The sequence below is a fragment of the Mirounga angustirostris genome, unplaced genomic scaffold, assembly GCF_029215605.1.
Source record: "Mirounga angustirostris isolate CCGP_5_RB_7025 unplaced genomic scaffold, mMirAng1.0.hap1 SCAF_17, whole genome shotgun sequence".
Lineage (NCBI taxonomy): Eukaryota > Metazoa > Chordata > Mammalia > Carnivora > Phocidae > Mirounga > Mirounga angustirostris.
In genome coordinates, this window is record NW_026991725.1 from 28,366,886 (window position 1) to 28,393,021 (window position 26,136).

The 26,136-nt window shown below is 56.6% G+C and overlaps 1 protein-coding gene across 16 annotated transcripts in view; it reads right to left on the bottom strand.

The window, feature by feature from the left end:
- HDAC5 (histone deacetylase 5) overlaps window positions 1-19,586 on the bottom strand; it is a 36,438-nt gene extending 16,852 nt beyond the window's left edge. For 4 of the 16 annotated variants that reach the window (XR_010408432.1, XR_010408431.1, XR_010408435.1 and 1 more), the window contains exon 1: window positions 6,671-7,205. Coding sequence is in view for 7 of the 16 variants with exons in the window: in XM_064582412.1 (XP_064438482.1) it covers window positions 6,671-6,821 (151 nt within the window). In the remaining 9 variants the exon portion in view is untranslated. Of the gene's footprint in view, window positions 1-6,670; window positions 7,208-7,936; window positions 8,097-13,812; window positions 14,024-19,428 lie in introns of those variants that run through there. The other 12 variants (XR_010408436.1, XR_010408438.1, XR_010408437.1 and 9 more) reach the window with 8 other exon arrangements.
- Between the last annotated feature and the right edge of the window lie 6,550 nt (window positions 19,587-26,136).

Genomic DNA, 26,136 nt, shown 5'->3' on the forward strand with positions numbered 1-26,136 from the left:
AGAACAACGTGCTGGCAGCCCACCCGAGAGGGCAGCGCCCTCCACCAGCACCCGAGCCCCAAGGAGCTCCCTCAGCAGACTGAGTGGTCAGCAGCTTCCTTAAATGTCTAATGACCTCGTTCTGTCCCTCTGGAGAATGGGAAAAGGAGCTTGTCCCTTTCTTGGCCTTGAGGGATTTTGGAAGGAGGCAGGGAACAGCATTTCACACTCCTCCCTGTGACGCCGATGACCCCTCCCCACCAAGGACGGTTTCCCATGATCTATTTCTGGGCTCTTACGTGACTAGTGAGGCCGATTTAGGCTCAACAGGTTCTACCACAATTCAGACAGTATTTCCCCATGTGCAAGCTGGGGAGGACTCTCACCTAGCAATTTTCACGGCTCGTGTAATGCAAGCGAACACACATCACATAATGGTTAAGAGCCACGGCTCTGGAGTAAGAGGATGCCAGGGTTCAAGTCAGGCTGCACCACTTCCTAGCGCAAAGGCACCAAGCACCTGCGTGTGCTCCGCGCGGGCATCTGGGAAATGGGAGTAAGACTAGTAACTTCCTCCCAGAGCTTTGAGGCTCAGGAGAGGGCTCGCAGGGGAGCTCGGCCCTGGGCCCAGGAAGATCTCAGGAGTGGCTAGTCAGGGCTATTACTAATGGCTCCTGAGATTTGTGCGTGTCCCGGACCCCTCTGGCAGTCTAATGAAGACTCTGGACCACTTCTCAGAATGCTTCTAAAGAGCGTGAAATAAAATACTTAGAACTCGGGGCGCCTGAGGGGCTTAGTCGGTGGGGCGTCTGCCTGTGGCTCGGGTCGTGATCTCCGGGTCCTGGGATGGAGCACCCACGTCAGGCTCCCGGCTCAGCAGGGAGTCTGCTTGACCCTTTCCCTCTCCCTCTGCCCCTCCCCCCCACACGTATGCTCTCTCTCTCTCAAATAAATAAAATCTTTAAAAAAAAAAAAATTTACATAAAACTACTCCAAGCTCAGACCTCTGCCAGAGGGAGGCCTTAGCTCTCTGGTTTCAGACTGCTCCAAGGTCGCTCTGCGGTCCTGTCCTGATCAGAGCCCGGCCCGTGGGCCCCACGCAACACACACTGGAGTGGCCGGCAGCTAGAGCCCGGCACTCGGGAAGGAATCTCGGCAAACAGCCTCCGCCCAACCACAGCACATCCAGGCTGTCTCTCCTGCCTCACTACCCCCCAGAACAGCTGCTCTGTCCCCTGCGGCACAGCCCACAGCCGTGGCAACCCTCCGGCCCCTCAGGAGCATTACTTAGCACAGATGCGCACAAGTTTCACTCTTGCTCTCGGGGCCCCAAGCAGTCAGAAAGTCTTCTCTGGGCTCCAACCTCACTGTGCCAGCTCTCTCCCCAGTACCATCCCACATCTTCCCGGGCCCCTCTTCTTGAAAGGCAGAAGCAATGTGCAATTGACGCCAGGGGCTCTTGGAATGTCAGTGCAGGAAGGGCCTGCAGATCAGCAACTCAATGTCCCAAGCTCATCATGCCACAGAGGAAAGACACCTGCCCCACGTCATCTGGAAAGGAGGCAGAGGAGCTAGGCCTTACTCAGGGTCTTCTGACTCTATCAGCCTCCCACTAAAAAAAAAAAAAAAAAAAAAAAAAAACACGAGGAGAAACCATGAAGGCTGCTCCTGCATGATGGAGTGAGGAACCAAACTCTGCATTAAGGATGCAGGGATCAAGACAGGGCATCCAGTTGGCCCCCAGCACACCAGAGCCCACGAGCACCGGGGAGAAGGGGGCTGGGTTGTTAGAACCCCCAGAAACCTTGAAGAAGACCATGCCTCTGAAGGACCTTAAGCCTAAGGAGTGCAGAGGCCTGGTGGAAGGCACGAAGAGTCTCGCTGATGAAGAGAGATTTACTCACTGATAGGCTGCTATCTGGAGGAGAAACAGACTCATTTCTCCCAGCCCAGCCATTTCCAGGAAACACTGGGGCACCAAGTTAGAGGCAGCTAAAAGGCATACTGCTCGTTCAAAGGCTGCAGCTGTTGCTGGAACTGGTCGCTCCACACCTGGGGTGGACAGCAGGGGCCCCAGGGCAGTGCAACCCAGCCCTGAGCATCCAGCAGGGCGCCCTGCCCACCTGCCCACCTGGCCGCTTGCCATAATCCCCCACCCCAGCTGGGGTTTAGACACCTGCTGCCCAGCGTCTCAAGACATCCTCCCTCTGCAGACTGCCAGGCTGCTGGGGGCTGGGTTTGCCTCTGACTGGGGCGACAGCCTTCCTCCCTCCACAGCCCACCCTGCTCCGAGGAGCCCCAGAGCCCGCCCCGGCCTTCCAGGGCTGCTGGTGATGTCCACTGGCAGGCTGCGAGGCCCCGACCCCGTCCACACAACTTTTGTCCACACAGCCCTTATTCTAAGCACAGTCTGAGTCTACTCACATCAGAGTCACCGGCCACGTGTCAAAAATGCTGGTTCCTGGGCTGCCCTATAGAATCCGAACCCTTCACGGGGGCCAAGGCTTGGCGCTCTGCACTTTAATATATGTTCCCTTAACAATTCTGATACAGGGGCGCCTGGGTGGCTCAGTCGGTTAAGCGTCTGCCTTCAGCTCAGGTCATGATCCCAGGGTCCTGGGATCAAACCCCACATCGGGCTCCCCGCTCAGCGGGAAGCCTGCTTCTCCCTCTCCCTCTGCCCGCTGCTCTGCCTACTTGTCCTCTCTCTGTGTCAAATAAATAAATAGGGCGCCTGGGTGGCTCAGTTGGTTAAGCGACTGCCTTCGGCTCAGGTCATGATCCCGGAGTCCCTGGATCGAGTCCCGCATCGGGCTCCCTGCTCGGCAGGGAGTCTACTTCTCCCTCTGGCCCTCCCCGCTCTCATGTGCTTGCTCTCTCTCAAATAAATAAATAAAATCTTAAATAAATAAATAAATAAATAAATAAATAATCTTTAAAAAAAACAATTCTGATACAACCGAAAGTTTGAGAACTTTCTTTCTCATTGTGTCCCCGGGCTGGCTGCACTCATTTCTGTCGCCAGCCTGACAGCTGTTACAGCTGTGTGCGTGTGGACACAGTTAATCTGATTTCCTGTCTGGCAGCTGTGCAGCAGGGAAGGGACAGCTGAGGGTCTCAAAACCAAGAAGAGGGGATGGAGGAGGAGGGGATGGGGGGCAGGGGAGGCGGTCTGAATGGGATGGAGTGTTCAACTTCGTTGCCTGAGCCCCCTTCTCCCCTGATTTCCCTGCAGGGAGGGAGAGAGCTGACCAAGGGGTCCCCGCTATTCACAGAAAACGAGAGAGCTCAGGAGCCTCCTCCCCCCAAAGCCAGACTGGTCTCTATTCTTGAGGAGCCCACACTCCGGAGGTGCAGAGACAAGTCGTGCAGACTGTATACTACACAAGAGCACCCAACCAAAGGGGCAAGTTGGGGCTAAAATTGAGCCCACGCTCCAAGGGCTGCGCCACGTGCTCTGGCATGAAGATGTATCCACCCGGAAGAAGGGCCACCTCTAAAAAACGTGCACAAAGGCATGCTGTTGTGGGTTAGCAGCAGCCCAACACACAGACCTGAATCCGAATCACAGCTGTCACCTACCCTGTGACCTTGGGCAAGTTCCTTAACCTCTCTGATCCTTCTCAATTGTAAAGCATGGCTAATAATACCTTCCTACAAGAGACAAGGTAAGGAAAGCCCGATACCCTCGTCACTGAGGACATTTTTAGTGCCTCGCCCTTCCCACCTTACCCCTACACCTACACACCCAAATGCCTGGCCAAGCTTGGAATGGTCTGAAGAACATGAATGAGAATATCCAGGGGAAACCCCAATACCAAACCCAAACCCCATGGCACTTCCCAGCATCCACAGCATCCCTTCCTGGCACAAGCAGGATTCACACCCTCCCTCACTGGGGGAAGGAGACTCCTCCTCCATGTCTGCTCATAAGATCCTGCACAATGCCCAAGCATCAGCGCTGCCCAGTCCGGGCCACAGGGGAATCCAGGGCCCACAGAAGGGAAAGAGGGGATCCCCCAGCGCTGTGTCCTCGGGAATCCCACACAGGAGCTTGGGCTCCGAGGCTCCCCAAGCTACAACAAGGCCTGAAGGATGGGCGGGTGCCCACTTTGTGCTGGGCTGTTGTGGAGAAGCCAAGCAGAGACCCCATCCATCAAGGAAGACCCCTATGGCCCCATGAGAAGCGGTGACTGGTTCCCCTCATCAAGCAGGGACAGCACAGACTGCCCTGCAGCCCCCATGGGCTCCCCCTGCCAAGGCTCTGGCTCACCCACTGGGGCAACTCACCATATCTGTCTGTTGACCCAGACGCCCAAGCCCCAGAATAGAACCCAGGAATCCTGACCTCAGCCCTGGACACCAGCCCCTTCAAAGCAACCTTCATTCATCCATGCGCCAGGCACTGTGCTGCAGAATGGCCATGCACCAGACAGCCCAGGGAGCAAAGGATGGCCCTAAAATAGGGTTCCAAAGACTTGCTGGCGGAGAGGCAGAGTGCAGGGTAGACAGCCATCCCAGAAAGCCCCGTTCCCCAACCCCTCGGGCTGGGGAGGCCTGGCGACACACACTGCTGCCCAAGAAGCATCCCTGGACACCTGCTTTTTTAGCCACAGGCTTCTGCATCCTGTCTGGAAACTGATCAAGAGATGGGGAGAGGAGGCGGGAGGGGGGGTGGGGGGGAACACCAGGCTGCCTGGGCCCTCATGGCCGTGTTTATCCGGGGTGGATTTTTTTTTAACCCAAAGGTTAAAGCGTTTCTATTTGAAACATCTATTTACATTCCAGAGTCCAAAAAAAAAAAAAAAAAACAAGGCAGCCGAGCTCCAGGCCTATATCTGTCCCCGGTCGCGTCACAGACTCAGCATCAGAGCTGCGCAGGGGGAACATTCTTAGCCCTCTCCCCGAGCCGCTGAGGTGACTCACACCTCCCTCCTGCCAGCATGGACCACACCACCGATCAGAAGGCTGGTGGGGGGGGGGGGGGCACGGGGATCTGGAGAGAGGGGCTGGCACAGGGGAGGTCGGGGGGGGGCACGGGGATCTGGAGAGAGGGGCTGGCACGGGGGAGGCCTGTGCAGGGACAGGGAGCCTTAGGGAAGGGATGAGAACAGCAGGGTTCCAGCCTGCAAGGGTTCTGGGGTCTAACTTGAAAGAAGGTAAGAGAACATGCTGAGGAGGCAACTTCAGGCCAACTGCCAGCCGCTGCCTGGAGGCAAGGGACAGCAGGGGGGAAAGGGCAGGATGGGTGGACCGATGTGGCATCTGCCTGATGGGGGAGAGCGGCCTGCAAGCAATGCTCCACAGTCAGTCCTTTGCCCTCCAGGGGACCAGCCTGACTCTCAGAGGCTTCGGGGCAAGGGTCAGCAGGCAGGGTCCTCACAGAGCCACCAGCTCCACCAGACCAGGGCTAGAGCGGTCCTCTGGGTTACACTTCCTCCCAGGGGACGGGGTCAGTCCCCTGCACGGCCAGCCCCCAAGGTTAGGCCCCCATCCCAGGGGCCTGTATGGGCAGGCCTGCAGGGCTGGCTCCTAGGGTTATGCCCCTACCCTAGGAGACTCTGTTGGCATCATTGCCCAGGCAGACGGCAGACCTTATTCCAAGGACTTTCCAAAATGTCCCAAAACGTTCATCCTCTGATATATCTTAGTCCACTGAAACCTTATCCCTGGACAGCTTAGAGCCAAATCACAGGTACCTGCGTAGGCACACAGCTCCCCCCTTCCAATCCAAAGCTTGGGACCCACACCCACGTATCCAGAGGCAAAGACTCCCAATACATAGGCACACAGACACCCACACCCAAGCACCCAGCCACTGCCAGGAGGGGCCAAGCGGGCATGGCTCCAGCAGGCCCCTCCCGCGAAGAAGCATCTTGTGGTGCCGGCCCGGTGGGAAGCCTGTGCCAGAAAGGCCTGATGCTGCCAACAGGTTCCTGGGAGGGAGGGAGGGCGGGGCCCAGCTCTGGGGGACCCCACCCCCAGCCAAGAGCCAAAAATGTCCCTGCCGAGAAGGGGGCAGGACTAGGGGGTCCTCAAGCCCAAATGAAGCGGAGTAACATTCCTTCAGCATCATGAGATGGGATGAAACCAAGGCTTCAGGGAAAGAGAGATGGGGGAGCTACGGGAGCCAGGACCCCCGGCATCCCAGCTGCCGGCCTCCACCTACCCCTACCACAACCTCATTGCATCTGATCCTCCAGGAACTCCTGAGCGGGGACTTGCAGAAGCCATGTGCCCCCAAGGACCCAGCCGAAAGGAGCTGGGGTAGCCTTTATTCTTGCAGACACACAGCTACGGCTTAGTCCCCTGCCCAGACCTGGGGAGCAGGCCACTGGGAGGCAGGTCACTGACCCACTTCCTCCCCTCCGACCACAGTGCCAACTAGGCCAGGATCCTCCAGTAATCCACAGCCCCCAGCAGCTTATGCCGACCCTGCCAGAGGCCAAAGAGACTCAAGACTGCAGCAGAGTGCAGCTGCAGGGCATGGCGGGAAGGCAGGTTCGGGCCAAGGAGAGCAGGGAAGCCCACCTCAGTGAGCATGGCAGCGCTGACCGCCCATATTCTCAACAAAGCCCTCCACAAAGATCTGGGCAGGACCCCACCTGGGCGATGCTTGGAGCCAGATGCTCAGCCCCGGGGACAAGGATGCCCGAGAGCAGAGGGCAAGCGGGGACACCGAGGCACTTACCTGCCACAGGGATGCCGTGTAGAGGGGTCCGAGGCAGGATTTCCAAGGATGGTTCCCGGCCTGACATCCCATCTGCTGAGAAACAGGATTCCGTCTCATAGATGGTCTGCAGCATCTCCACGAGCCCCTGAGCCTTGGGCACCAGCAGCATGCCAGGGAGGGGGCCGCCGGAGGCGCGAGTCAGCCAAAGGAAAGGTGGTCGGGCGGGGCCCTCGCTGCTCAGGGGCTCCCTTAGGCCACTGCCGCTGGGACCCGGGCTATGGGGAGGCGCCTCATCCGGCCTGGGCACTCCTGGCAGCAGGAGGAGCCAGGAGGCCCCGGAGCTATAGGCCCAGCTCTCCTCTAGAGGGGCATCGGACCGCTGGCCTTTCCCCAGCTCCCAGGAGCTGGGGTATATGGCTGCGCGCTCAGGGGACAGGAAGGGGAGCTCAGCAGGCAGGCGGGCTCTCTGTGTTCCCTCCCAGCCCTGGGTGACAGCTCTGGGCCTGGCTCCCTGCTCCTCCTTCCCGAGTGAGCCGCCGGCAGCTGGCAGGAGACTGAAATAGCAGTTGGGGGAGGGCCCTGGCTATAAATAGGTGGAGCATGCTCAGGGAGCCGCCGGCTGGCTGCCAGGAGCCCGGGCCTGGCGGAGGCCCCATGGGGTGGGGGGGAGGCGCGTTCCACCCCGGGGAGGAAGCGCCAGGCAGGGGGATGGGAACAGGGGAGGGCCCGCACTCAGGGCCAAGGCCACAGAGCCGGGTGGCCAGAGGCTGGGCCGGGGAAGGGCACAGGCCAGAGCACCCATGTGTCTGGGAGAAGCTCTGGTGCTATTCTTGGCAGGCGAGGGGCTGGAGACCCAAAAGCCAGATTCCATCTCTTACGTTCCCTCTCGCCATCAGAGCAGGTAAAGAAACCAGAAGGGTCTGGGAGAGGGTGGCAGACAGGGCCACCTGGCCTAACCTCACATCTTCCCTGGAGTCCTCCTAACAGCCAGATGGAAGTTGATTTAACTTCCGTCCTCCCTCAGAGCTGGAAGGTGCCTCCCCACCCCCTCAACCAGAAGGGAGACCCCTGAGCAGCAGCTCAATGGCAGCTCCCTCCTACCCACTCGGGGTGTCGCCTCCAGGGGCTGCTCAGCTTCCTTCCAGGGACCAGGGGAGTCTTCCCGGACAGGCCTTGGCCCTAACCACGGAAGGGGACCAGGGAGCACCTGCCCACTGTGGGAGCACACGCAGCTCCTCCCTGGCAACGTGCCAGGTGCGACACCAGCAGCAGCACATACGTCACCTCGTTTACTCTGCACGATGACCTCAGGAGATAGGTGCAGGTGGGGAAACTGAGGCAGAGAGATGCAGTCACTCACTCTAGGTCATACGGCTGCTTAAATGGTAAGGCCGGGATGTCTGAGGCTCCAGTCTGAGTGCTAACCACCACAGCCCACTGCCTCCTACACAAAGGAACACATGAAGCTACCCCAGGGTGTCCATGAACAGGTAAGATGACCCCCAGCACCCCGGGAGACACAGACACGAGGCTGGAGCCCCTCCAATAAAGACTCACAAAGCTGCCAGGAGCCAGCCCTTCCCTCCCAGCTCCAGGCCTGGCACAGCAGCCCATGCTCCTGGGGCCCTGATGGGACCTCGGGCTAGTGCACCACGAGGACCGGGGACGCCCGCCTACCCTGCCCACTGCTGGCTCGTCCCTCCTCCTCAGGTTGTGCCTCCCACTGGTACAGAGATCCCACCTGGCCCCCTGACCTCACTGGAGCCTTTTAATAGCCTGGTTATTCCTGGGTCTGGGTCCCCCTCCCCCTTCCTGATGTCACGGTTGCTATTTTGGAGTCCCCTCCTGGCCCCTCCTTGCCCCCAACTCCAGGCATGGAGCCAGGGACACCTGTCCTCTCCCTGGACTGGATGACCTCACCCTCCTATCGGGAGCCCTGGTGGAGCTGGCCAACCAAGGACACGGTAGCCATAGCTCCTGCGCCCATCTTCCCAGCCGGCTTCGGCCAGGCAGGGAGGACGGCAAAGGGGCCTCCTGCCCTCAGGTCGGGGAGCACAGGGACGGGGGGGGGGGGGTGGCAGACGTGGGCTGATCTTAGATTCAGCTGATCCTATACAATAAGATGTACGGTGGGGTGGGGGATGGGAAACAGGATCTGAACAAAGATCTGGAGCGTCAGCTTCTCTGCCAGGGTAGACTCTAGAAAAATGGTGATGGAGCAGTGCTCCCCACAGGGGTTTGGAGTTGGGAGACACCCCAGGGTGGGCCTCGGGACCTCATTCACCACCTCCTGCTCCAACCTCATCCTGGCCAACCAGACTCTCTGAAGAGGAAGGAAAGAGAAGACCAAGGTCCCCCCAGAGGGGTGATGGGCAGCAGACTCAAGGCAGCCCCAGAAAGCCAGGGGCAGCAGCCCCTCCCAGCTCAGGACTCCACCCACCCACGCTGGGAGCAACCAGCAGGGCTGGCTAGCCCTGTCCTGGCTCTCTCTGCCTGCCCCAGGCACAGGAGAGTGTGGTAGGGGAGCCCTGTTCTGGAGGAGAGGAAGTCGTCAGTTACAATGACTCAAAAGCAGGGCCCCCAGAACCTGGCGCAGCCAGACACCCAAGGAAAGAGAACTCCTTGCTAAGGGAAGATAGGGAGCACCCAGGAGATTGGGCACCCAGAGGTGGCCAGAGCCTGGGGCTCGGGGCAGTTCCCAGCACTGTTAGGATTGCCAGGAACAGCATGAAGTGGGAAGCAAAGTGTCAGACAGCCAGACAATCCTCGATGCACTTCCCAGAATCCTCCAGGGGAATTAAAGACGAGACCTGGAGTGGGGACAAGTGTCTTCTTTCCCTCTGAGATTCAAGTGATACAACAAGGTCTTCCCAACGTCTAACCCTCAATCCTTCCTGCTTTATAGCCCCTCTCCTTGTGGTTCATTTGTCTTCTCCGTCCCAAGCCATCCATCTCTCCTATGTGTCATCCCACAAACCTTCCAGAGCACCCACCGAGCAGAGGGTGCGTGAACTCCACTGGGAGCAAGCAGCATCCCCTCCAGGCCACAATGACCTCGTTCCCTTCCTCAGAGCCTGGCCTCAGGCCTCCTAACCCTGTAAATCTGGAGGAGGGGAAGAGCCCAAAGCTGGCTCCTTGAGCTCTTCCAGGCTCCCATTTCCTGGGCACAAAAGGTTGGGAAAAGGCCCTGACCTAACAGTAAAAAGCAAGTCTCTTTGTGCACAATAAAAATCCAAGGGCTGGCTCAGGAGCGCCCTGGGTAGAGCAGGGGGTGCCAGCTGCCCCGGGGCCCCAGAGACATCAGGCCTGCCTGCCCTCCAGTTTTCTCCTGCCCTTTGCGCCCCATCATGCTGGAGCCCATCAGCACCGCCCGGGAGCCGCCATGTGCCAGGTTCTGTGCGAGGTGCTGCCTGTACCCTCTCATCTGAAACCAAGTCCCGGAAAAACGTGAACACCTACTTTGGCCTCTTTCACATCCCTCAGGGGGGACCCTGCCTCTGACTATCCCATCTGAGCCTTCGATCCCTTTCGACTGATGAAGCGGGGAAGAGGAGGGCAGAGCAGATCCCAATCTACAGTGAGCACAGGTGCACCAGAGGGCATCTAAGTGGAGAAGGGACGCCAGGAGTCCACTTCCCAGACCCCCCGCCCCACGCCCGCACTGACCCACTTTCTCCTCCTCGGGGCTGGCTGCCTGCCTTCCCCGGGGGCTTAGAGGCAGAGCATGAGCCCGAGGCTGGGAGGCAGGACACCGAGGTTCCTGGCTCCACCCCACACCCATGCCCCAGTTTCTCTGGTCACCCAGAGGGGGCAGCTGCCTTCCCTCCCTCCTTCCTGGGAAAGGGAAGGAGAGAAAGTGTGGAGCGTGCTGGGAGGTGCTGGGCAGGCAGGTGTGGTCATGAAGCTTGTCTCCCCTCCCACGCTGGGGCTAAGGAACCTGGCCGCCTCCTCCTGGGGCCCTGTCGCCATCCAAACTGGCTCCCACGGCGGGCCTCACTCTTGCCCTCCTCCTGGGCAATGGCACAGAGGATAGGGCAGAGATCAGAGCAGGCCTAGGTCCCAGGTCCCAGGCCAGTTCCTCCAGCCTGGCCAGGCCGAGCCCAAACAGGAGGCAGGCAGCTTCTGTCAGTCCCTCCCTCCCACTGAGGGGAGCAGAAATGACCAGTTCCAGAAAAAGAAAGAAAGCCTCACTCCTCGAGCCCCCTTTGGCCTGAAGAGAAGCCAGACACCAGGGGGTGGCCTCCTCAGGGAAGCAGAGGTAGCCCCATCAATGGCCTCTGCCTGTACTCCCAAGACTGCAAAAGAGGCAAATCAGGTCAAATGCTGGCGTTCAGCCCAGCCCAGAGGTAAGTCAATCAGCTCCCACTCCCCGGGGAGGAGGGGTGAGCCCCAGAAGTAAACTGCTCTCCCCGCCTGCCGCCCCTCACCCAGGACCTTCTCTCTTACTAACTCATATGCTAGGAGGGCAGGGATGGACCATCTTCTATTTTTCTTCTGTTTCCCCACAGGCTGAGCTCAGGGTTGGGCATGGTGGGGATGCTCAAGGGCTTGCCAAATGGGAAAGCTCCCACGCTGAGAGAACTTGAGGGAGCCAGGGAACAGTGCTGTTCCGTGCCCTGAGGAAAGAGGAGCGAGTCTCGGGGATTCAGGAGAGGGTGCGAGGTGCTCAGGGGCCAGGGCACCCAGGTCCTGGGGACCGCCCATCCTCATCACTCCCACCTCTCTCCCTGGCCCCGGGGCCCCACACTCTTCCTGGGGCTCCCTTCAGGGTATCCACGGCAAAGTGAACACCCACCTGCCTGACTACAGTTTCATTTTACTTCTATGGAGTCCAAAGGCATGTGGTTTCCAGGCTTGTGCCAGGTGCTGGGCACCAGCAGCCCCAGCCCAGATGCCACTCTGAGATGCCCAGATGCCCTCAAAAAGGAGAGCTGTGGGGAAGCTGGCCATCTCCCTGGCCCAGAGCAGCTCTTCCTCCACAAGGAGAGGCAGCCCTGGAGCCCCAGGAAAACTGGAAGGGAAGAGCCGCCGGGGGATGCCCCCAAGCAAGGATCCCAGCTCCCAGGCCTCTCCACAAATGCCGTTACTGGTATCTGGCCCCCTCCTCCTCGCCCTCCTTCCCAAACACGGGAAGACAGCATCTCCCCCTGCTGGGGGGAGCGGGAAAGCCAGCCAGGAGGTGAGGCCAGCTCTGTAAGCCCCACTCCTGAGGCCCCTCCTGGCCTGGCTCTGCAGCCCCTCCCAGGCTGCCTGGCTCCTGCGCGGCCGGTGGACACCTCCAGCTACCACCACACTCCCGCCAGCCCTGGCAGAAGTGACTGCAAGAGGAACTTGGACCACCAGCATCTGGAAAGGCAACCCAGTGACCTCATCTAGCCAAAATGGATTATTGTAGCCTTTTACTGTAAGGGAATAAAATCCCAAAGCTGGGAAATGCCCTTCCCAAGCCATCATCAGGTGCCTCTGGGCAGTTTCTGGTCCCTTGGCCCACGGTCTGACCCAGGCTCGGTGTGACTGCAGGTGGCCCCTAGACAGGTCAGCATAGTAGCTCAGAGGAAAGGGGCCATTGCACCGCTGCCAGTGTCCGGCTGAGGTGGGCCAGGGACTGGGGAGCACCCACCAGACCTCTCCCTTCCCTTGGCCAGCCCAGCCCCGGAAGAGGAAGCAGGAAGTCAGAGCTTGACAGCCCACCCCCCAGCACCTCCACGTCTAACTCCCGCCGCAGCCCCTCCAGGTTGAAGGAAGGCAAGGACAGAGGCGGGAGGCTCTGAAGGGGGACTGCAAACCCTGCAGGAGGGGGCTCATCAGGCCAAGCTGACCTGGAGGGTCTTAAGGGTCCAGCCCTCAGTAGCTGGCACTCCACTCTGCCTGCAGCCCGCACCCTGAGTCCGCCACGCTGGAGAGACAAAGGGGAGGGGCCGCAACCTTGACCAAAACAAACAGCACAAAGCCAAACAATCCCACCAGCTTCCAGCTTCCCTGGAACCTCCAGGACCCTAGTCAGGACCTCGGCCACAGAGCGCCAGCATTGGGTCCCCGCACGAGAAACCATCAGGTCCGGCAAACTGCGGACAAGCAATGAAATGGGAGGCAGGCTGGATGGCCCGCGCCCCCGCCCCGATGCCACTGCCATCCTGCAAATGGGTTTTCTAAATCCTAGTTCCCCTATCCCTAAAAGAAGTGAAAATATCCCTCTACCCCTACAGAAGAAGACATGGGGGTTAGGCTGGGCCGTGGGGGGTTAAAGCTGAACAAGATGGACTCAGACCCTCCAAGACTGTGCAGAAGGAGCCAGCCAGGGGGAGAAGGCAGTTACTACTCTGACCACACTGACCCATGACCCTCCTGGGAAACTCCGGAGGGTCCGGCTCAGGCCACTTGGACACATCCTCAAAGGCATACACCCAGACCCACCCAGACATAAAGCTGCCTGGACTCCCACCCATAGACTATTTCCGGCAGCACCAGGCAGCCCCCTAGGAGCAGAGGGGAATAGGACATCGCAGAGTCAAAGTCCCCAGATTAGGAATCCACCATGTCCAGGGCCCAAGAAGAGAAGGGGTAGTCTACCCAGACTCAAAGGAGAGCCGAGATTCCCCTAGCAACATGTCAGCACACCCTCCCATCCCAGTACCACACATCCCAACAAAAGCTGAGGCCAAAGGCCCTTCAAATATCCCCTAAGAAAAAAGCATGGAATGGAGAGAAACTCTCCACCAGGAAGAGAAGCAACCACCACAAAAAGGAAGCTGCATTCAGCTACTGTAGGAAACCCTTCAACATCATCCCCGGCCGGCCCAGACACATTCAGGGACACACACCCCCTCTCAGGCCTGCCTGTCTTGGCAAACGGGGCCGGGCCGAACTGGAACTGCAGGCCCCCGAGTTGAGACTGAGAGGGCAGGCATGGGGACAGAGTCGGACCCGTGTCCTCCCGGGGCCAGGCCGGACCGTGAGCCCATCAGTTTCCAGCTCTAGCCCTCAGTCAGTAACTTCAGGTTTGCCTCGGTCCTTTTCTCGAAATGTTTCTCCACTCCTGACCCCCTCGTTCCCTTACAGCTCAAGACCCCGAAGGTCAGCTGGCCTGGCCTAGAAACTCACCCAGCCCACTGTAGCCAAAACCACCCCAGGGTGCCCTTCTCTGGCCTCCCAGCTCTTACCCGACTCGGTGGGAGAGTTCATGCCGGCTCTGGGCCCACAGGAAGCTGGCGTTGGGGGCTGGGATGGGAGGGGGTGGAGCTGCGGTGATGTCAAGAGAGACAGACGGTAACAGACAGACGGACGGGACAGGAGCCCGGGGCGGCTGTGCCTCTAATGCCCATCAGAGGCCATCCTTCGGGGCGAGGCAGTCAGGCACTCAGAACGGCATCCCTGGGGAGAGACGGAGCAGGGTTAGAGGCCCCCGGCTCAGGGATCTGAGAGAGCTGAGGGAGACCTCGGGGCTTGTTGGTTTACACCTGGGGGAGAGAAGGAGGGACACCTGCTCCGGGGGCGGGGGGGGGGGGGTGCAGAGGAAAGCAGCAGTGCTGGCCAGACCCTGGCTTCTTCTCTAACTGCTCAGGCTGCCAGCAGTCAAGGAAAGGGAAATGGCTACAGGAGCCACACCCAAACTCCTTTTCAGGTGACAGTGTCCACTCCCAGGTGGGGAGACCTTACAGACCTACATGGGTGCCTGACGTGGGACTGGGTGTCCACGAAAAGAGAAAAGCACAGAGATTTGAACTCTGTGGCAGTGGGGAGATGCGGGGCTGGAGTCCCTGGCAAAAGGTAAGGGAGAAACTGGTATCCCGGCTCCAGCTGCCTGAGCAGGGACTCTCAGGCCAAGTGTCACTTTCTCCCTCCTCCCTAAGCCCTGGGCCACCCAACTCTGGAACCATGATATGCTTCTGTCTTGGTCTCCCCCGTTCAACAACGGGTCCAGGGAAGAAGGTAACCGCCTCTCTTCTACCCATAACCCATGCTGTTTCCAGGAATTTGGAAAGGCAGAGACACACCCCACATCCAGCACTCGCCGGACCGGGGTCCAGGGCCCAAGCCCAGGGCTTTGTGTCTGTTGGACAGGTTGTGCCCTGTGCAAGTTGGTCTGAAAACCAGCCTGGGCTCTGCCTGCCAAGCCAGGGGTCATCCAGGCTGAGACCACCCAGAATAAAGGATACCTTTTCCCAGTTTGTACAAAGGCCCCGACAGTAGGTTTGCCCAGACCAATACAGTAACGGAGAATGTCCCAGTATTATAGGACCGTGAGTTTGCCAACCTGTCCTCACTCCTTCAGCTCCTCACCTCCCTCCGGCCCCATGGTTAGTCTTCAAGCCTCAGACGCTACGCAGGCACCCACCTGGGCCCATCCCTAAAAGGCCCATGATCCACCCCAGACATGACCTCATTCATTCTCTTCCAAATGAAGGCAGGCCCTCCAATACCGAGTGAAAGCGAGGTGGCAGGAGTGATCCAGTGAGGCTGAAAGGAGCTAGATGTGTAAGCCCTGACCCTGCTGCCCCAGCCAGGGACGGGCAATCAGCTCTGCCCCCTGGACAGCCCCACCTCCTGGCAGGATTAATTCTCAGTAAGCCTTGTGTTCTCATCAAGGATTCCCAGGAGTGCGGTCCATTTGGAGCCCGTAGCCAGGGAGTCAGGCATGGCTGGGACACAGGAACCTGAAGATACACACACACACACACACACACACACATGGAAGACCTCACACACAAGGTTTGGCCTCTGTAGCTGGAGAAAGGTACACTCAGACGGGGAGTTAGAAGGAGGCAGAGTGAAGGCGCTGAACGGCTCCTGGCAGGCACAGGTGTGGGGCAAGGACAAAAGAGGCTGTGCGGGGCTCAGGCCAGGCTCAGGAATGTGGCAGGTGGGGCTGTTGGTGCCCTGGCAGGGCGCGCGTGGGCAGGCAGCTCAGCCCATGCCCACCCAGGGCTGGCGCCCAGTCCTGCTCACACCCTTTCCCGTGGGCTGGGGAATACAGGTTCAGAAATTCCCACGATGCCCAGCAGCCTGAGTGGCCCAGCCCATCTCCTTAGTGAAAGGTGCCTCCACAGCAGGGCACTCAGAAGGGGCAGAGCCTCAATAGTACAAAAATGGAACTTAAGATCAACTCTGAGCCCCCATCATCTTCACCCCTTGGAGAGAAGAGGAAGGGAGGGGCTCCCAGAACTCCATTTGGCTCAGCACTCAATCAGGCCACATTCCTCTTCACCCTGCAGGATGCAGCAGGACCCCTGGGCCCCCGTCCCCCTGCAGAGGGTGTCTGCCAATCTATCAAGCCTCCTGAGTAAACAGGGGCCTCTCCGGGAAACAAAGCAGAGTTCACTGCCTGATCAGGACAGGCACAGATTCTTGTCTGGGGTGGGACATGAAGGGGAAAAAGGACAGGGGGATGGTTAAAACCTGGTTATTTGGTCCCTCCTCTGTTGCAACAATTCCACTGTTGCCTATAGTTATAGCAGGGCCTCGGTGGGCAGTCAGGGGCCAAGAGCAGTGTCGATGCTGGATGACAGTACATGTAGATGCCAAACCAGTGAGCAGCCTGGCTTCCATGATGTCATAAGTAGGCAGACCCCCCCCCCCCCGGCCCCCGAGCCCAGTCCCCATCCCATCAGCTCTTGTGGTCAGACCTCCAGCCAGGATGGCATGGAATGACGGAAACCGGGTGTACCTCCCCCCACAAGCTCATGGCTAGACCGGGGAGGCAGGGCAAAACCCCCCCCACCCCATTCGTGAGTAATAAAAACTCTGGCAGAGAGTGGGAGGAGAAGGGCAGACAAGTAAGGGAGACATGGAGCAACGTAAGGACCCAAAGGCCACAAGTTCACAGTACTGCCCTGCAGGTATCTGTCCCTCAAAAACTCCCTCAGAATTCCTAGGGAGTCAGGTGTCCCTTTGAGGGCCTCTCTGGAACCTGGACTCCGGCATCACCAGGCAGCCTTCTCCCCAGTCCTGAGCACTGCAGCCTGAGGTCCCCTCCTCAGGTCACAGATGGCCCGGGGAGTGGTCTGAACCAAACCCTGGGAACCTGAGCTTGCCTAGAATCAGAGATCTGTTGCAAAGACCTCATCAGAGAGCTGCAAACCCACACATCCCATCCCAAGGCACAAAAGACCTCTCATCTCGACCCCTCCTGACTGGACCATGGCAGATCACTTTGCCAGGCGGGCCTCCAAGAGCTCCCACCACCTTGTGCCTCCCCCAGGGTGGGCCACCAGAAGCCCAGCATTATCAGAACCAGGAGGCACTTGGATGTCCAGGCCCCAAACTAAGGGAAGGGGGAGATAACAGGAAAGGAAAAAAGGCACCAGGCTGACAAATTCATTTTTGCAATCGGCCCATTTCTGTTTGTCTGCTCAGACGCAGCTCTAGGCATCTGCACAAGCCAGATGGAGGAGGCTGCTATTTCTAGAAAAAAAAAGGGGGGGGGGGATGAGAGGGGAGGGAGGGAGGAGGTGGAGGCAGAGGGCAGAAGACCGGGTCTGTTTGCCCTAAAACCTCAGGCAGACCCATACCCCTTCCCCAGCACTACCAGACAGGGTCCCCCATTCAAAATAGGGCTGGGGCCAGGGCTGGGGTGAGGTGGGGTAGGGGAGAAGAAAGGCAGAGAAAGTTTAATTAGCCCAAGTCGACTACAATAGGCCCCCTCATGGGCTGCATCAGGTTTTCATTCATGAGCAAGCGACAGTGATCCAAAAATGCCAAGAACCGCCCCCCACCCCCCCGCAGTCTCTCCCCCCCCAACAGGAGTGCGTCCTCTAGCAGGCTGGCTGAGCCTGATGCTGTGTTCCAGACATCCCTCCTCAAAGGGATGTGAGTAGGAAGAATTAATTATTAAAGAGCAGCTGGTACTTCGGCACCGACTGCACTCCCTCCCAAGCTCCTATAGCTGATCCCCCTCCCCCTTCTGTAGAAACACAAACTACACCCCCCATCCCCAGGCCCCATTTCTAAACACACGGCTAAGATGCCACCCCTAGGGAAGGGAAAGCAAACCTTTGTCTCTGCAGCTACTTGGAGTGGGTGGGGCATGTGATACTGCTGCCCCCCACCCCCATTACTGGGCCCAGCTACTCCGGAGGACATACTGGGGAGGAAAGGGAGGCTGGCACAGGGGGCTGACACAGGGGTAACATGTTCTCCATGCTTGCCCCCAAGAAACGTGCACCTGGTCTCTGTCCCTCTGGTCCCTGGCATGCATACAGGACAGAGTGGGGATACTGGGGGCCCACCCCTCTAACTCAGAAAGACCCCTACCTGCCCTGTCAAAACAGAGGCCAGATTTAACTCCAAGGGGAGACAGAGCAAAGAGAGGATTCAAAAAAGGGGCAGGGGCAAACTAAGATCTCCCAAGCTTTGTGTTTAGAGGGAGAGGAAGGAGAGAAGACCGGAATGAAGAGGCAGGCAGCCCCCAACATGGCTCACCCACCATCCACAGCCCAGCCCAGCCCAGCCCAGCCCAGCCCAGCCTCTCAACTTATTCCCCCTCATCTCAGGGGCCCTGGTGTCTGGAACTCCGACTGAGGACCCTCTCTGCCTCTGATACCTGAAGGGGCCCAGGGCAAGACCCTGTCCCCAGCTCCAGCCCTGCAGGGCAGTCTGGTCAGGAGTGCCTCTAGCCAAGACTCCTGGATCTCCCAACGTCTGCCTCCTTTTGTTCCTCCCATCTGGGACCCTCCTCTCCTCCCAGGTGAACCCAATCATCACCATCATCACCTCCAATCACCAAAACGAATTCCAGGTCCCAGAAGCACAGTGGTCACCGTCAGAGTGGTGGGTCTCGTGAGCATCCCCTCAAAAGTAACTGCAGCTGCTATCCTTCCTCTTGGGGGACACACCTCGTTTCAGAAGATCAACGGTGGGGGTATCAGGTGGTCACCTCTTCCCCCAAATGGGGCACCCCCACCTTCCCCACTTCTCCCCCCACACACACACAACAACCAGACTCCCAAATTAATTACTTATCACCCAGCCAGCGCTCATCTTCCCCGGGGCCCCAGAGAAGGGTGGGGTAGAGAAGCAGCCTCCCTCAAGTTAAAAAGCACAAGCCGCGTCCCTGCCTTTATGAGATACAGACCCGGGATTAAAAATGGGGGGTATCCACCCCAGAGAAGGAGGAGAGATTTCATCTCTCCCTGGCTCCGTCCGGGGTGTCAGCCGGAGAAGAGGGTGGAAACAAACGCAGTAACGCCTCACGGGGGAGGGGGTGAGAATAAAGGGAGCGAGAAGTAAGGTGGGCCCGCAGGCCCCCTCCTCACGCACGGAAGTCAAGGACACAAAACCAAGGATGTGTTCTTAGGTCTGGGTGGAAGCGCTGCGGGGTGGGCAGCGCCCCTCACCTCGGACTACCAAGAAAGGAGTGTCCAGCGAAGAGGGGTCTGCACAGAATCCGGGTGCAGGGCTCAAATCGCTCTGCAACGCAACATGCGCCGCCCGGGAGGGGGCAAATCAGGCAGCCCCCCCCCGGTCTCCGGGCCATTTGAGGGTGCGGGTCGCCGGAAGGTGGGCCCCTCCCTCACCTGCAGGGAATGTGCCCCTGCACAGGAGGGGCGTGGAGGGGCGCGCGCAATAACCCCGAGGCCCGGCTCCCGGGCTGGCGATGCTCCCGGGGAGGGGGGCGGGGGGGCGCCGACTGGCACCGGGCGCCGGGAGGAAGGAAGGGGGGCGCGGAGCGCGGCGCGCGCGCGGGGAGCCCGCGGGCAGCGACGGCAGCAGGACGGGGCGCCGCCTCGCGTCGCGGGGCCCCGGGGGAGATGGGATCTGGGGTGGTGCGGCGCGCTCACCCCCTGCGGCTCGAGCTCCGGCTTCGCGGGCGGCGGCGGCAGCAGCGGCGGCGGCAGCAGCGGCAGCGCCTCCTCGACGGCTCCTCCATCTTTGCGGCGGCTCCTCCGGCTCCGCTCGCCGCCGCCACCAACAACAACATTCGGAGACGTCACTCCCGTCACGTGACCCGACCCAGAGCTAAAAATAGACCCAGCGCCCCCCCCCCCCCCCCCAGCTTCAGCCACCACCAACTCCGCCCCTCCTTCTCGGCCCTCCCCGCCGGGCGGGGCCAGCAGCGCCACCGTGACAACTTCTTAAAGGGCCGGCAACCAGCGAAGGGTTGGGCTGGGGAGGGGGTGGAAGACAGGAGATCCGAGCCCAGCGAGGAGTGAGGGAAGGAGCGCTGCAGCGGACCCGGCCTGGCTGCTGGGCCCTGGCCTTTGGGACAGTCGACTTGCCTCCCTGCGCTTCCTCGACTTCCTTTTCAAACCGTGGATGGTGCAATCGTTGCCTGCCTGAGCTTCTCCCTAACACGTCCTCCCGCGATGGGGGAGGGCAACTGGGGATGGATTCCTAGGGACTGGGAGGGCTGCGGAGGCCCCATCTAGGGGGCTGGGCTGGGGGCGGATGGCTGGGGCAGGTCCCGAACCCACCAGATGCCACCGCACGCACTGCATCCATGCCAGGGAAAGAAAAGACTGGGGAAGGCCAGAGTATGGCTGTAACAGTTCAAGGCCTTCAAAAGGAAGATTTCCGGTTCCTGACTGACGCCCTCCTCCTCTACACCTCCCCTGAGGACCCAATATGAATATATGTGGTTAAACCTAGACAGTTTGTCAATGACCCAGTCATTTCACTAACAAAAACTATTCTAGGGAAATAAGCATTGTGTTCAAAAATAAGTATAGACGGAAAGAGGTTGTTTATAATGATGTGAAAAGTTGCAAACAACCTAAATAGCCATCAGTAGGGGATTGGCAAAGAAACTAGTGTACATCCACTCAGCAGAATACCATACAGACACTAAAAATTATATATGTCTGTATTGACCTGAAAGATGCTCATGATACATTGTTTTCTGAAAATCAGGTATTACAGAATTGTTCCATTATTGTAAACAACAACAAATTAGATCCAAATGTCTGAATACGTGTGTACATTAAAAAGCCTAAAAGAATATATACCAAAATATTTACCTTTTGCTTTCATCTTTCTGTACATCTGAAATTTTGCAACAGTCATGTATTACTTAATCAGAAAAAGTAAATAACATAAATAAATGTTTCTGTAATGAATGATAAAGGTTCTTCCTACAGAGTATCTCATGAATCAGTCCACTCCGGCCCCACCCCTTGGTCTAAACCAGATATCCCTCGCCTGAGATATCACTAGCTGCCTCTGTGACAGGTCCATTCCTGCCTCCATCCCAAGGCCCTTCCAAAGTCAGAGTGACCCTTTTAGAACACAAATCTATTAGGGGGAGGGCTTAAAACCCTTCTAATTTGTCATTGAAATCTGTATCTGGACCAGAAAAGTGGTTTCCCAACTTTAGGGTACTTACAAATACCTTTTTCAGTGGGGATGGGGCCCACAAATATTCATTTTTAATAAGTACCCCCGGGGAATTTTGCTGCAGCCAATCCTTCCTTCATACTTGGAAAAAAAGCAAATAAACAACCTAGAAGCTTCTATGTGATCTGGTCCTTTACCACCTCACCTCTCCTTTACCACCTCACCTCTCTTCCTTTAGCTGGCTTTCTCTTATATCCTTGAACTGTGTGCCCCTTGCTCCTCAGGACATTTGCACAGGCTGGGGTTGTTTTGTTTTGTTTTGTTTTGTTTTTCCCAGAATGCCCCCCTCCCTTCTTCTCTTTGCCTGGCTAACTCCTACTCATCCGTAGAACTCAATTAAATATCACTTCCTGAAAGTGGCCTTCCTTGGTTCTTTCGCTAAATTGATTCCCCTTGTTATATACACTTTAACTGGCCCTGATAACAACTTGTAAATATGCACCTATTTGTGGTAGTATAGGTTCAGTGTCCGTGTCTTCCTCTAAACTGCAAGCTTCTTGAATGCAGAAACCACACATCTCCTCCCAGCACAGTGCCTGGAACAACAACAAAAAGACTTAATGAGTATTTGTTGAGTGAAATGAATGAGTATTAAAAGATTAGGTCAAAGCAAACACTTTATGACTAGACAATGGACTCTGAGCAGAAGGACCACCCCCACAGTCATCCCATGTCACCCCAAGACAGAGATCCTCTTGCCTCCACCCCGTAATGATGGTGCCACCCATTTGCTGTCACTCTTGATCAACCTTATGTTGTCTCTAGGGCGGTTGGGTTGGGTTGGGATTTTGCTTTCTCAGTGCTTATGTTTTGCCTCCCCAAACAGAGTATGAGCCACTTGAGAAAAGAGATAAAATCTTATTTCCTTTTGCCTTTCTAGCACCTAGCACATCACCTTGTGCATAGCAGGTACTCAGTCAAGGCTCAGGATCCTGAAGAGTCTGGAATTTCTTCTCTCAAGATCTCAGAACATGGGGAAAGAATCTCCCTCTGTGGGATGATAGATGTCAGTAACTTTCATGGAGTACCTTGGCTAAGCACTGCCCATTTCATAGAGGAGGGGACTGAGGCTCAGAGAAGCTAACTAACTTGCCCAAAGTCACAGAGTTCATGCAAGCAAGAACTGGGATTCAAACTCAGGTCTTGGGGTGCCTGGGTGGCTCAGTTAGTTAGGCCTCTGCCTTCCACTCAGGTCATGATCCCAGGGTCCTGGAAGCCTGCTTCTCCCTCTGCCTGCTGCTCCCCCTGCTTGTGCTCTCTCTCTGTCAAATATATAAATAAAGTCTTAAAAACAACAACAACAAAAATCTCAGGTCTCGGGTGCCTGGGTGGCTCAGTTGGTTAAGCAGCTGCCTTCAGCTCAGGTCATGATCCCAGGGTTCTGGGATGGAGTCCCGCATCCGGCTCCCTGCTCAGCAGGGAGTCTGCTTCTCCCTCTCTCTCTGCCTGCCTCTCTGCCTACTTGTGCTCTCTCTCTCTATCTCTGTCAAATAAATAAATAAAATCTTAAAAAAAAAAAACCTCAAGTCTCTCTGGCTCCCAAACACAAGGGACAGGGCTTGAAGGAGCTGGGCTCCCAGCATTCTAGACCTCTCCTCCAGAGGTCCCTGAAATTATGACCTCAGTCTCCCAGGGGCCAAATGCCCCAGAAGTTATATGATTTCACCATATTGGGCCCTGATGAGCCTTCAGATTTCCCCTTCTCAGGTAAGTGGGGGTTAAATAATCCTGCACTCACTCTACATGTGTTTTTGAGTACCTGGGGTAGGTGTTGGGGGTATAGAAATGAATCTGCCTTTAAGGAACTTAGAGTTCCTCACAAAGAATAAAACTGTCTTTTGTTATGACTTATAGGTCCTTGCTAGGAGCATTCCGCATGGAAACGAGGGTCATGGGGCTGTCTCATTAAATGCTGCCTCAGTGGGGCGCCTGGGTGGCTCAGTCATTGGACGTCTGCCTTCCTTTGGCTCAGGTCATGATCCCAGGGTCCTGGAATCGAGCCCCGCGTCGGGCTCCCTGCTCTGCGGGAAGCCTGCTTCTCCCTCTCCCGCTCCCCCTGCTTGTGTTCCCTCTCTCGCTGTGTCTCTCTCTGTCAAATAAATAAATAAAATCTTTAAAAAATAATAATAAATAAATGCTGCCTCAGTTTACCAATGTCGAGTGAGACTACAGATAGAATCGAGTAGCTGGTTAGGGAACTTCCGCCCCAGGGATCCAATAGCGAATTTGGCTTCTTGAAAGAAAGAAAGGAAATCAATTTTGGAGGAGAGCTGGGCCTTTAACCTATAGCCCGACAGGTTGGCAGCACTGTTGGACTTTAAGAAGAACGCATCAGGGGAGAAGACTGAGGATGCTGAGCAACACTGCTAGGGGCTCTGGGAGTTGCAACCCCCATCTGGAATCATGAGAAATGTCCCAGCCAGTACCTGGATCAAGAGAGAGAACAAGCTTCCTCCGTGCTCAGTGGACGCTGTTGAACTGATAGCACCCATTACCGCCACACCCCTCTTGCTCACCCAGGCCTAGGCCCTCTAAAGTTAGCATTGCCTTGGGGAACCTGGCTGGCTCAGTTGGTAAAGCATGTGAGTCATGATCTCGGGGTTGTGAGTTCAATCCCAACGTTGGGTGTAGGGATTATTTAAAAATAAAGTCTTGGGCGCCTGGGTGGCTCAGTTGGTTAAGCGACTGCCTTTGGCTCAGGTCATGATCCTGGAGTCCCGGGATCGAGTCCCGCATCGGGCTCCCTGCTCGGCGGGGGGTCTGCTTCTCCCTCTGACCCTCTTCCCTCTCGTGCTCTCTGTCTCTCATTCTCTCTCTCAAATAAATAAATAAAATCTTTAAATAAAAATAAAAATAAAGTCTTTTAAAAAATTAAAGTTAAAAAGATAAAGTTAGCATTGCCTACGGAACAGACAGGGCACCCAGTTCAAACGTGCCATCACTTCCATACTCTAACCCAGAATTTCTTATGCAGTGGAAATCCTCAGATCCATGGACAGGATTCCAGAGGCTCCGGCCAGAGTGGTCTAGCCCACAGTTTCAGCCTCGGGTAGAGCCACACTTACGTGGTCCTGCTGGCCTGCAAAGAGTGCCTGGGGTGAAAATATTCCAGTTGTGCCTAAATATAGCCTCAGGAAGAAAATAATATGGAACAAGGAAAAACTGAGCTGATAAGCCCAAGTAATACACATTTATCAGATATTTATCAAAGGAAATATGCATTCTTTAAATCTTGTATCAATTACCAAGGGTGATTTGTACATAGACATCTTGTATCTATTCCATCCAGCAAGAACTTATTGAGCATGTTGGGGTGCCTGGGTGGCTCAGTTGGTTAAGCGACTGCCTTCGGCTCAGGTCATGATCCTGGAGTCCCTGGATCGAGTCCCTGGATCGAGTCCCGCATTGGGCTCCCTGCTCTGCGGGGAGTCTGCTTCTCCCTCTGACCCTCCCCCCTCTCATGTGCTCTCTCTCATTCTCTCTCTCTCTCAAATAAATAAATAAAATCTTTAAAAAAAAAAAAGAACTTATTGAGCATGTTGAAAAGTTATGAGAACAGCACAGTGCAAGGTACTGTGGGGACGGCAAAAATAAATAAGGAAAATAAGAAAGCAGGACAGGAAGTGAGACAATCTGGGTCCTAGGATCAGCTCCATCACGGTGTGTTGTTGGATGAGTCATTTTCCCTCTGGACCTTGGTGTCCTTATCTGGGAAACAGGACTTGGACTTCTGTCCTCTGAGATCTCTTTCAGTTCTGACATTCTGTGAATTCCAAATTAGATGTGATGGCAGATGTGACTATATCCAGCATAGCTCCGGACTTCAAAGTTTGGGCTGGACCTTCATTCCTTGAGATGCTTTAAGGTCCAGTCCTGCCCTTGGGCTGTTGACAATATGTTCAAGAGCCAGAAGAGAGTTTATTTCAGGGCAAACAATTCATGTGCCCTGAGGCACAAAGCAAAGGCCGTCACTGGGGACTGAGTTATGCAGAGTATAATGCAAACAGCCCCCAGGATGCCTGAGTTGGGCTCAGGTCTCCCTGTGTGACCCTGAACAAGTCACTTGCTCTGACTGGGCCTCTGTTTCTTTACCTGTAGGACGAGAGGGTTGGACTGGATTTCCTTCCTTCCAGCTAGAGACATTTCTGGATGGTCCAACAAGGTGAAGTTAAGAAGGAAGGATGGAAAAGAAGTTCCTCCTTCCTTCCTTTCCTCCCTTCCCTCTAGGGTCCTCTTCTCTGGGCTTAGGGCTAAAGGGAACTGGTTTCAGGCCAGCATCCAACAAGAGTCATCTTGACTGAGGGGCGCCTGGGTGGCTCGGTCGTTAAGCGTCTGCCTTTGGCTCAGGTCATGATCTCCAGGTCCTGGGATCTAGCCCCAAGCCGTGCATCTGCCTCCCTGCTCAGAGGGAGCCTGCTTCTCCCTCTCCCTCTGCCTCTCCCCCTGCTTGTGCTCTCTCTGTCTCTCTTTCAAATGAATAAATAAAATCTTAAACAAAGTAAAATAAAATAAAATAAAAATAGACTGTTCTGGGTGCAACCACCATCATTTGTCATAGTGCAATAAAAAAATACACACGTACACACACACACACACAAATACACATTTACAGAGAAAGAGCAGAGAAAAGCTGCCAGTCCTGTGGTCTGCAGGTCCCAGGTCCCACATCCACCAAGAGCCTCCCATAGCAGCAAGGTACCTGCTAAAGGACAGCAGGTGACCAGAAGGCCTAGGACAGAGGACTAGGCTTTTTAGCTCAGATCACCCCAGGAGCCTGGAGTGGTTCACATAGGACCTTCTTACCCCTCCAGCAGCAAGCAGAGCAGGAGGTCCAGGGAGATGACTGAAAAGGAAGCCTAGCCTCTCCCCCACATCCCTGCTAGGACCTGGAAGTGAGGCCCACGATTTCCTGGACGGTACAGGGTCCCTCCCTGTCTGCTCAAGAGTCAAGGCCACATGAACACAAGAGCACAAGGGACAGTTGTGGCCAGTCACGTCCCACATGTCTGCAGGTTCCTCTGGAGTGTCTTCCCTGGGCAGAGAATGTGTGTTGGGGAGGGAACAGAGGATGCAAGTGTGATCTCAGAACTTATGATCCTTTGGAAACAACAGAGCCCCACAAAGCAAGATGGGGCAGTGGGGAAGGAGGGAGCCTG